The sequence below is a fragment of the Mus musculus genome, chromosome 2 (assembly GCF_000001635.26).
Source record: "Mus musculus strain C57BL/6J chromosome 2, GRCm38.p6 C57BL/6J".
NCBI lineage: Eukaryota > Metazoa > Chordata > Mammalia > Rodentia > Muridae > Mus > Mus musculus.
In genome coordinates, this window is record NC_000068.7 from 30,839,980 (window position 1) to 30,852,022 (window position 12,043).

General features: G+C 51.4%; 1 protein-coding gene across 2 annotated transcripts in view; it reads left to right on the forward strand.

Moving 5' to 3' along the window:
• Positions 1-5,084: 5,084 nt before the first annotated feature.
• The window catches only part of Prrx2 (paired related homeobox 2), a 36,188-nt gene continuing 29,229 nt past the window's right edge, over positions 5,085-12,043 (forward strand). The window contains exon 1 of one of the 2 annotated variants that reach the window (XM_006497806.1): positions 5,085-5,702. In XM_006497806.1, coding sequence (XP_006497869.1) covers positions 5,456-5,702 — 247 coding nt within the window. In that variant the 5' untranslated portion in view covers positions 5,085-5,455. The remainder of the gene's footprint in view (positions 5,703-12,043) is intronic. The other variant, NM_009116.2, reaches the window with a different exon arrangement.

Sequence of the window (12,043 nt, forward strand, 5' to 3'; positions counted from 1 at the left end):
AGGACCTGGGTTCAAGTCCCAGTACCTACATAGTGGCTCACAATGGGACTGTAACTCCAGTCCCAGGGAATCCGATCTCTCCTGACCACAGTCACCCATACAGTGCACATACATATATGCAAGCAAAACACTCATACATATAAAATAATAAAATATTTGTAAAGTGTGGTTAGGGAGGCTCAGGGGAAGCCTCAGGCTGGGGATGGCTTAGTGGGTAAATGTGCTTTCTTTTCAGGCATGACTTGAGCTCAAATCCCCTGCTCCCATGTAAGGTTAAGATGTGGTCAAATTGGCCCTGGGAACCTCCATGCTGTGAAAAACAGGATCAGGAGGATTTGTGTGGCTTGCTGGCCGCCAGCCTCGCTCCAGGCTGGCTCAGTGAGAATGAGCTCCCCTCCTTCAGCCTTCGGATGTCCACATGGGCACACACAAGCATCATACATAGAAAAACATGCTATACAAATGTGTATGTGATGTGCAGTTAAGAGAACCTGAGCAGTTAAGAGAACTCGGTTCCTAACATCCATACCGGGTGACTCGCAACTGTTTGTAACTCCTGGTCCAGGAGATCGGATGTCCTCTTCTGCATCCAAGGGCACCAGGCACACATACATGCAAGTACAAACATGCAAGCAAAGCACTAATACACTGAGAACAAGCTACAAAATAAAGTAAAAAGAAATAAAAAATCTAAAATATGACAGGTGTCAGGCATGGTGGTGTGTATCTGCATAATTCTGACACTCAGGAAGTTGTAGAATTCAGGACCATCCCGGACTACACTGAGAACCTGTCCCCCCTCCTCCCAAAAAAAGGTAGTAGGGGGAGAATGTTTCCAGATATAGAGAGCAATTTATAAAACAGTCAATACAACATAGATCAGTGTTTATGATATCTATGGTAATATCCCTCTACTTAGCTAGATATCTAGATATTATCTAGAAGGATAGACCTTAAATTATTTTTGGTCATTTCTTTCTGTAGTGGTTTGAATAAGAATGCCCCCCCCATTGGTTCATATAACCAGGGGTTGTCACTACTTCAAAGGATTAGAAGGATTAGGAGGTGTGGCCTTGTTGGAAGAAATATGTCACTTTGAGGGTTCAAAAGCCTGCGCAAGCCCAGAGTCTTTATCTCAGGCCTGCAGGTCAGGATATAGCTTTCAGCTACTGCTCCAGCGCCTGTCTATATGCCACCATGCTCCCTACTGTGACAATAATGTACTAACCCCCCTGAAACTGTAAGCAGACCCCCAATTAAATGCTTCCTTTCATAATAGCTGCCTTGGTTATATGTAAGTACACAGTAGCTGTCTTCAGACACACCAGAAGAGGGCATCAGATCTCATTACTGGTGGTTGTGAGCCACCATGTGGTTGCTGGGATTTGAACTCAGGACCTCGGGAATAGCAGTCAGTGCTCTTAACCACGAGCCATCTAGCCAGCCCCAGGATTTTTCTTGTCTTGTTGCTTTTTCTAAGCCTTCAACTCCATATTAAATAAATAGGATGATTTTCTTTGATCCCTCTTTATTAAACTAACTTTCTTCTGTGAGACGTGGTCTCAGTGTATGTTCCAAGTTGGCCTGGAACTTGCTATGTAGCTGAAGCTGGCCTCATGCTCACAATTCTCCTGCCTCAATGCTCCAAGTCCTGGGATGACAGACACATACCAACAATGTCTGACTAGGTCAACTTTAAAAATATTTAAAGTAGGGCCTGGATAGATGGCTCAGCCCTGGGTTCGATTCCCAGACCCCCATGCTAGTTTAGACTATCCATAAAGTCCAATCCAGGGATTCAGCGCTCTGTTGGCCTCAGGGGGCACCAGGAACATTTGTAAATAAATGCAAGTGTTGACTACTTGCTTGCAAATGAGATAATAGTGATTCTTTTAGTTCTCTCAATTCTACTTCAGCTTTAAAACTCTCAGTAATGGGGCTGGTGAGACAGCCAAGCACCTGCTGCCCTGTCTGAGTCCACGAGTCCATTCCTGGAATCCACACGCCGCAAGCAGAGAACTGATTCCCTCAAGGGCCTCTGACTTCCGCATGTATGTGCATACATCCAGATTAAATAATACAAAAGCAATCAAATAAATAAAATGATTTATTTTTATTAAAATGATAAAATCAAATCTCAACAATTTGGGATGACTTCTGAATAAAGAAAAGATAGTATCTCTCCCTTAACACGTGAGCTTTTAGAACAGATCTGATCAGGGCTGTGCCTCAAGGTGAGACCCACGTCCAGGTTGCCAACAGCTATCCACAGAACCCAACCACCCATCCCCACCCTCCAACCCCTGCAGAGCAGGACTCCCTGACCCTTCCTCTGTCCTCCCCAGTCCCAAGAAGCCCCTGGGCCAGTGTGCTGGTTGAAGGAAGACCCTATCATCCATTCATTGCTGACTCTGGGTTAGCCTCTAGGATTTGCTCAAATCACTATGAAAACTCTTTTAGCCCATCCCTCTGGGAGGCAAGTCCCTGAGTTCTGCCCTGTATCAGTTATGGGTGTCCCCTTGGCTGTATTTCCAGGCAGAATCAAGGCTAATTTCCTCCAGGACTAAGCTCTGGCTCAGCAGCTGACACCTCTTGTCCCTCTCTGCTACCTTGTACTTATTACCTAGCCTTCATCCCAGGATTGGCAAGAATGTGACTATTTGGATCCATCCGCTGCTTCCTCCGTTTTGCTGATGCTGGAGTGGGGACTACGGGCGAAAGGGATGACTTACAGCCGCAGAGCTAGGGAAAGGCGCTGAGCTCAGCCAAACCCGTGCTCTGAGCTCCAGGGTCCAAGATAACGAGATAACACCACCAGCCTGTCTGACTGCTCTGAGTAGGTGTTCCAAAAATAGCAATTGCGGGGCTAGTGAGTCAGCTCAGAGGGGTACCACTTGCCTAGCTGCCCAGCACTTGCAAGCCCTAGAGTTCCATCCCAGAACTGCTTGAAGCACAACAAAACAATAAGACAACCTTGGTTGTGATGGCTCATGCCTCGAAGGCTTGCATCCATGAGGCAGAGGAGGGTGAGTCTCTGAGAATTCAAGCCCAGCCTAGTCTACAGGACAGCCAGGGCCACACAGAGAAGCCCTGTCTTGAACTCAATGTAAATACTGTTAAGCCTTGCTACTTACTAGGTGCCAGCTGTCACTCTTTTACTAAGTTATTAGTTATTTGATTATTTATTTATTTTAAAAAGTATTTAATATTATGCGTGTGTGTGTGTGTGTGTGTGTGTGTGTGTGTGTGTGTGTGTATGTGTTCCTGAGTGCATGTTCATGCTTTGTAGCAGTCCCTGGAACTAGAGCTACAGATAGTTGTGAGCTGCCGAGTGGGTGTAGGGAATTGAACCCAGGCCTTCTACAAGAGCAGTCAGTGCTCTTAACTGCTGAGCCATCTCTCCAGCTCCCTGAAATTAGTTTTAAAATTGATCTTCATGTGTGTATATCATGTGTGTGCATGTGTGTGTGTATGTATGTGTGTAGGCAAGGTCTCCCTTCAGTACTGTATACCAGGCTAGCTGGCCCAAGGGCTTGTCTCTACTTCCCATCTTTTAATTTTTAAAATCTTTTTATTTTTTTAAGAAGATTTATTTATTTATTTAATATATGTGGGTGCACTGATGCTGTCCTCAGACACACCAGAAGAGGGCATCAGATCCCATTACAGATGGTTGTGAGCCACCATGTGGTTGCTGGGAATTGAACTCAGGACCTCTGGGAGAGCAGTCAGTGCTTTTAACCACTGAGCCATTTCTCCAGCCTCAAATCTTTTTAAAAATAAGAGTTATGTCATGTTTTAATATTTCCCTCCCCCTCCCCCTCTCTCCCTCTCCCCGCCCCTCCTTGTGCATGTGAGTGCTCTGACCTGTGAAGTTGAATCCCCCTGGAACTGGAATTACAAGTAATTGTAAGCTGGCCAGCATGGATGCTGGGACTCATTCTGGTCCTCAATAAACGCATCTTTCTGCCTCCCATCTTGCTGTAGGAGCCCTGGGATTACAGGTGCCACTGCGATTGGCCTTTACTTGTGACATTGTGTTCACACAGCAAGCATTTCTCCCTTGCCCTCATCTCCACTTCTTTACTCCTCTCAATAATTTATTCGGCAATCAAGGAAACTAGGGTCTCAGATACTTGCTCAAGGTCCAAGCACAGTCTTGATATTAACACAGGAGGCTGGAGCCCGAGCATTGATGTAGGACATCTCTGCTCATCGTGCTCTGAATGGTGACTACATGAGATGAAGGATACCACTGTGGCCACAGCGCTCCCCAGACCCTAATGCAACGTATATAGGCTCTGGACCTCACTTTGCGCAGTAAACAAGAGCTTGGACAGGCCAACTTCAGTCGTTCTCTGAGCACTAAAATGAGCTTTAGCTTTTCCTGGTCTGTCCTGCAAGGGAACAGGAGCTAGATCGTTTCTCAGACCCTTTGCAATATCCCTGTGTCCTTGGCAGAGACTCAGGGTACCCCGGGGTGGGTCAGAGTCTCCAGGGTGGGTCTCGAGACGGTTTCCTGCTGCCCGCCTCTGACACCCTGAAGACCTCCTTGTGTTCTCTTTGGTGCTATGACTTCATGTCTTTCTGGCAGTAGCAAGGGGAGTGAAAATAGTTTTGGGGTAAGACTTGGGGTATTTGGAGCCCTGAAGAGTCTCCGTTCTTCTCACCCGCTGGTTCTCTGGTCTTTCTTGAAAAAGTTACATAAAAGATAGACCTGGTTTGTCTTTCCCTCCGCTGTCATTCATCTATGATCCTTGCTGAGTCTCTTCCTTGTGCACCCCAGAAGCTCGCCCCTTCCTACTTGGTTGGTCCTTAGGAGAACCTATTCTGGGGACAGGCGCATAAGTGTCACCCACTGCAACATGAGAGAAAAGGCCCAGCCTCCATGCCCGAACCTTCCTTTCGGCATGGAGGGAGCGGGGTGGTCCTCGAAAACTTCTCCTTCTTTCCATCAGTGTGGGAACAATGAGGGACAATCTGGGAAGCGTTCAAGGCCGCTCCTGGCTCCGTAGCAAATTCGAGGCTAATCTGCAATATATGAGACCCTGTCTAAGAAGGAGTGGACTGGAGGGGACAGGATCTGTCAACTTTCTTGGGGTGCCCCACCCCCAATATGCAACAAACAGAGGCGGATTCCCCACCCATCACCTCCAGAGACTCTGGTTGAGATATTTAAAGACCCCTCCCCACGGGATTTGGGCACCCCCTAAACTGCTTCTGGGAGTCCGAGGACCCCGGCCTGGCCCCGCCTCCCGCCGGACGGCGCAGGACGCGGGGAGGGGAGCCAGGGGCGAGGTCCGCCCCGACAAGGGGCGTGTGGCCCGGGCCGCTGGCTAGTGAGCGGTCCGCCCGTAGGGGAGGGCAGAAAGTTCGGGTCCCCGACCGACTGACTTGAGATCCGGCACAGTGAGCAGCGGGAGGCGGCGGCGGCCGGCAGAGGCGCGGCCAGGGCATGGACAGCGCGGCCGCCGCCTTCGCCCTAGACCCGCCAGCGCCCGGCCCGGGGCCCCCGCCCGCACCCGGCGATTGCGCCCAGGCGCGCAAGAACTTCTCGGTGAGCCACCTCCTGGACCTGGAGGAGGTGGCGGCTGCTGGGCGCAGGGCTGCGGGGCCCGTTTCGGGGCCCGCCGAGGCGCGGGAGGGAGCGGCGCGCGAACCGTCCGGGGGCAGCAGCGGCAGCGAGGCGGCGCCGCAGGACGGTGAGTGTGCGGCGTGGGAACCGGGCAGGGGCGGCGGGACTCGGACTACAGCACTCCGGGTCCAGGGATCCCTTCCTTAAGTAACTCGGGCTGAGGAGTTCACTGGCTGCAGGATCCACTAGCTCTGGAACTTTTAGTTGGTGGAGTCTTTGGCTTGTGCGACTGTGACTGTGGGATCGGCGGATAATGGGACAACACACACACACACACACACAGAGAGAGAGAGAGAGAGAGAGAGAGAGAGAGAGCTAGCTCCAAGATCCCAGCTACAGAGACCATGGACTGCAGGACTAGTGGACTGTTGAACCCTGGCTGTGGGATCCCTGGGCTGTGGGGACACAGGGTTTGCGAGACTGTGGCTGTGGACCAGAGCAGCTAAAGGAACCCCCTAGCTGCAGGATCTCAGCTGTGGGCACTGGAGGACTGGATTGTTCACAGTGGGAGCCACAATCACAGAAACCACAGTCCAGTGGTGTGGTGAGAGGTGACCTGCTGTTGTTTCAAAAGTCCCTCCTTCAGGGGAGACCCTCTTTGAACCAGATCCACTTACAATCTTGAGGATGTGTGACTTGGGGAAAGCTGGCTTCCCTTGCACTCCATACCAGCCTACCCTCAGAAGCTGGTGCCTTTGCTGCTGGGGGAAACTGAGGCTGTGGAGAGGCCGAGCCACTAAGCCAAACTTAGTCTAGGACCTTCAAACTAAGACAAGTCTTCAGAGGGTTTGTGGGGTGGAGATATCTGCACAACCACGCCCACCAGTTTGGGGTGGAGGATCTCTCAGGACAGCTAGCTAGGCCTATTTCCCCAGCAGAGGTTAAAGGTCATCTGGAAGGGGCTTTAAAAACAACCAGTCCACCCAATACCACCACGCGCGCGCGCGCACACACACACACACACACACACACACACACACACACACACAAAGTCACACAGGATTATAAAGTCCTCAGCTCAGCTTTTCAAAGAAGAGGGAGTTTGTGTGGGGAGCTGACAGAACAGGGGTTGGTATCCGCCCCCCACACCTTCCCACCCACCCTAAGGACTCCACTTCCTGTGGAAGATCATGGTTAGAGGGATGCTCAAGCAAGCTGGGAGCCTCTGCTCTCAGGTGCCAGTGATGACAGTGACACTGTCTCAAAGCCAGGCTGTGAGCACATGTGTCCTGAAACATCCACGGAGCACCTTCTGATAACCCCCTGCTGCTGCCAGGCAGGCATGTCACTCAGCCCCGAGAGGCCCCTGCCTTCTGTGCTGGTGTCCACTTCCCACCATTTGTAGGGGCCTGGCTGCTCTCTTCCCTCGGGTGTTGGGTGATGGATGATGACTGAGCTGACAGCCCTGGGAGTCAGCTTTTAGATCCTTGATGGAAAAGGAGAGGGAAGGGGGCCGGATCCGGCCAGAGGTAGAGTGAGGTGCCATAGAGCTCCGAGTTCTCTGATTTCACCTTGATGACTGAGGGGTGTGGGGCAGAACAGAGGGGAAAAATTAAGGTGATGGGAGAGGAGGAAGGGGTAGAGCGAGGGAGCCGAGAGGTCGCTGCATTGATGGTGAGGGGGCAGAGGCATCGCCATGGAAGGGAGCAGACAGGACAAAGTCTGACTTCTTTGTCATGTAGCTGGTCCCCAAATGGAAGTCCTCCCCCCACTGTAATCCCAGACTGCAAATGTCAGCGGAGGAGCTAGTGTGCAGATGATGCCATTGGCAGCCACTAGAAAGCTGGGTGGGTACTGGTGCCCCCTGGAGCCCCAGGATCTGGCCACAGTTCCCGAAAGCCCACGAGAACTGCCAGGCCTTCTTGCACACTAGGGTGTTTGAGGACAGAGTGTCCTTTAGATGTAGATATAGAGTTAGGCGGGAGACCCAAGGGCAGGTTCAAGAACCCACCTCCCCCCCTGCCCCTCACCTTGGAAACTACACCCAGATTTGCCCCTGGACGGTGGTGGTTCAGTGGCACCGTACCAAGCTTTGCTCTAGGTTGGAGTCTACAGGAGGAGGCTGAGGCAGCTTCCTGTTGGTCCCTTTGGTTAGTTGTCCCTTCCTACTGCCATTGATTGGTGGTTTCACAGTCTCAAGAGCTCCAAAGATAGGGGAGGAGGGACCTGTCTTTTCCACATCCTGGTGAGCGCAAAGCAAACTGCTGGAAAGAGGTACCAACTGGAGGATGAGTTTAGAGGCCCAGTGTGTACAAGGTCCTGGTTCTGTCCCCAACATAGGAAGGAGGAAGGAAGGAAGACAGAATTGAGTGCCAGGCTCACTCCTAGGGCAGCCTACGTGGGCCTTGGGCTATATACTGTTAACACTCTAATCCTGAGCCCTCAGCACTTCCAGGGCACAGACACTCTTGAAAACCAATCTATCTGTGACTTCTGCCCCAAATAGATAGTTTATTCCCCCCCCCCAATATAAAAATACAGGTTACTGGGGATGAGGACAAATGAATAAGAAATCCTGTTTTCATCCTGCTAATTAAAAAACAAAACAAAACAAAACACCAAACCAATTGATCAACCACCACCAGCAGCAGCAGCAACAAACTAAATTTCTTTTGTTTTTGAAAGCCACCCGTGGTGGGTCCAGCCCATGTCTGCCGATGACTTTCCAAGACTTTGCTTCCCCCCCCCCCCCAACTGGCTTTTTAAGCTGTGGCTTTGCTAGTGACTCAGAACAAACCAGGTTCTCGGGTTCCCTCTGAATCAAATGCTGAGCTATGCCAAGCACGTTAGGAAAATAAACCCTTGTTCGCTGCCTTTGCGATGGCATACAACAAAAGAAACCACATTAATAACCTCGAGTTTCTTTAAACCATTCCCTCCTGTGGGCAGGGCGGAAACCAGGCCATGGACATGCTGAGAAAATAAACATGGCCCCAGGAGCCAGGGAGAGCCAGGGAGAGAGGCCTGAGTTAGGACAGGCTGGGCCCTGCTCAGAGCTGGTACCTGTTTGGAGAAGCACAGGATACTGGGTTGCCATGGAGACTAAATGGATATCAAGAGGATCCCTGTGTAGATTTTGGGTGCTGGGACACCTGGAATCCAAGGTCCCAAGGGGAGCTAAGACCTTTCTGAGCTGAGTGGCAGTTGGTAATTGGGGTGAGCCTAGGTTAAGTGGGGGAACCTGTCCCTTTTCCTTGCTAAGCAGGACCATGGGGCCACCTGGAAATGCCGGGGAATCAGTGGGTTTCAGAGATTAGTACACTTCAAAGCCTTCCACAGTGGTCCTTCTGCATCAGGCTTATTTTGTTCAGAAAGTGTCTACGCTCATCCTTGTACCATGCGTCCAAACTCCTTCCCTTTTCAGGGCTGAATGGTGCTCCACTGGATGGACGTGTCATATTTTGTTTGCCATTTCTGTCATGAGCAGACAGGGGTTATGGGTAGTGCTGCTGTCAACGCAAGTACAGGTTCAAAGGCTTCGGATTCTTTGAGGTATGTTTTTCTGCATGGAGTTATTAGGTCGTGTGGAGTCAGGCGGGAGACCCAAGGGCAGGTTCAAGAAACTACTCCCCCCCCTCCTCACCTTGGAAACTACACCCAGATTTGCCCCTGGACGGTGGTGGTTCAGTGGCACCGTACCAAGCTTTGCTCTAGGTTGGAGTCTACAGGAGGAGGCTGAGGCAGCTTCCTGTTGGTCCCTTTGGTTAGTTGTCCCTTCCTACTGCCATTGATTGGTGGTTTCACAGTCTCGAGAGCCCCAAAGATAGGGGAGGAGAGACCTGTCTTTTTCACATCCTGATTAGCCCAGCCCAAATTGCCCCTTTCACCGTGGGTTCTAGAGACCAATATGGACATCAAACTGAGCTGAGCATCTAACTAAGGTTGTTAGGTTTACAAGCGAGCATTTTTATATACTGAGCCTCTTGCTGGACTGTCACCTGTGGAATGGGACCAAGGATCGTTCCTTATGGGGATGGGGCAAGTCCTCAACAGTTATGTGACACATAGTAGGTGCTCAATACAGAGTTTCTAGACAGCTTCATGACATACTTAAGAGGGCTTATGGTTCTCATAATTTGAAGGCCCAGAGAGGTGGAGCCACCTGTCCAAGGTCTCACAGCTGGGAATGCCAGATTGGCTTTGGGACTCCAAATTCAGGCCTCTCTCTCCAGCACAGCCTTGTATGTGGGTGAGAGAAACTAAGAGTAGGAGCTTCCTGGATGCAGGGGAGAGGGACTGGAGGGCCGATGGATGGGTTGGATGGATGTCTGCTGTCTTGTCTGGGGAGGGGTGTGATGTTAGGGAGGACTTGTCCTAAGGAAGAGATACTAGAGGACTGAGGATGCTTAGTGGGCAGAGTGCTTACTTAGCATGCACGAAATCTAGCATTGAACCCTCAGCACATAGTCCGGAGTGGGGTGCACACCCAGCACAGAGGAAGTAGATGTAAGTGGGTGAGGAGTTTAAGGTCGTTCTCAGCTACATCTTGAGTTCCTGGGCTACACGAGACCCTTTATCCAAAAAGAGGCAGATTGTGGTTGCTGTCTCACTGGGAGTGAGACAGGCAGGACTATATGGAGATGAGGCTGAAGGCAGTGTGAGGCATGTAGGGAGAGTAGCTAGGAACCCAGAGGCACCTCAGCCGAGTGCCTTGCCTTCTCTCCAGCCCTGTGACTGTAACATGGGTCCTTTGACTATTCCCCCACTCTGTAGAGAGGAAAACTGAGGCTCAGAGAACACCATCTATGTGATAAGGTGGCTCACCCTAGTCCCATGTGGGATTCCAACATAGGTATGTCTTGTCCCAAAGCCTAATTGCTCTGACCCGAGTCATCGGTGGAGCCTTGGTCTGACCAGGGCTGCCTCACAGCCTCTGACAGGTGTGGCTGCACGCAGGGGCCATGAGGTGGTCAGGGGAGGGAGAGAGAAGAGAAAAAATCCAGTCACAGGCATGGAGGAGAGACATTGTGCCCAGCATGGGGGGGGGGGGGCTTCAGGGAGGAAGTGTGATGGTCCGCCTCTTTCCAACACCCATCCCCTGCCTCGGATGGCAACATGACAGGAGGCCCCTCGCTCAGCTCCCGCTTCCTGTCCATCCAGTCTGTCAGTCTCAGGCCCTGCATACCTGACCTGCCGACCCTGGGGCAGGAGCTGGCATAGAGCAGATAGAGTGTGGCTTGCCAGGAAAAGACTGGCTGTCTGCAGCTGTCCTCCAAAAGTGTCATCTTTCCATCTGGGAATGACTCTTTCCCTCCCGGCAGAGAAGGTTCCCCAGCTAACCAAACCTCACTAACTGCCTCTCCAGTTTTCTCTCTGGTATATTTTGGAGGTGAGAATGTTTTCACCTGCTAGCATTTGGGGACCACATGATGGGCTGGCTGTCTTGGATTCACAGTCACAGAGTGGCACGCAGACTCTTGTGCACATGCCCCACCTGGCGTGTACATGCTTACACCCCCTCTTCGAGGCTCCAGCTGGTCTAAATAGTCCTACCAGGCTTTAGGTGAGGCTGGCTCAGGCCCCCAGACAGTGGCAGAGAAGACATACCTGGCTACATGGGCCAAGGGTTAAGTGCTCTTAGGAGGTGTTGAGGGGAGCGGCTTCCTGTTCAGAGAGAGCTTGGGGGCAGGGCGTGTCTCCATATGCTCTTCTGGTGGACAGGGCCACTGACTGGGTATCATCAGCACACACTGAGCCATCAGGGAGGGGCAGGGCTTGTCAGGCTGAGAGAAGCTAAGCTATTTGCTGACAAGTAAGAGGCCACAGCCTCTATGGCTTACAGGTCTACCAAGCACAGCAGAGAAACCGGAGGCCAAAAACATGGCTTCTCTAGATGTCCTGGAGATCAGAACACTGATATCCTGCTGGCCCCAAGCTTAGGTCCCTTCCACATCTGTTTGTTCCCTGACCAACTCTCGGTGGGCAGAGGGCCGGTGATGACAGGACACCATCTGCATAGGGCCCTTTATGGATAATGATCTTTTTTATTGTGCCCCTAAAAATAAAGTATGCTCTGGAAGAGATTAGCTTGGGGCTTTAAGATGGATTCTGCTTGCCTGTGTGTGGGATGGATGGCCAGAACATCATTGGTCTTTGCTGGTAGGGCTGTGGGAAGGTCTAGGAAAGGGGGTCCTGAAAGCCATGGCTGGGCCTGAGCTGAAGTCTAGGAGGTTGTCTTCAAAGAACAGCCTGGTGTAAGATAGCAGAGGAACATTAGGCTCGGGGTCTGAATGGCCTGGAAACTTCCAGAGAGGGACCCTGTTTCCTCTAGCCCTAGAGCCGGATTAGCTCCTCAGCAGCTCCAGATGTGGCAGGTGTGAGCGAACCATCTCTGCAACATGGCTGCCCGAGGTGTTGAAGAAGGTGTTTCTATACAGGGGTCAGAACATCTGAGTTCCCACCCGACCT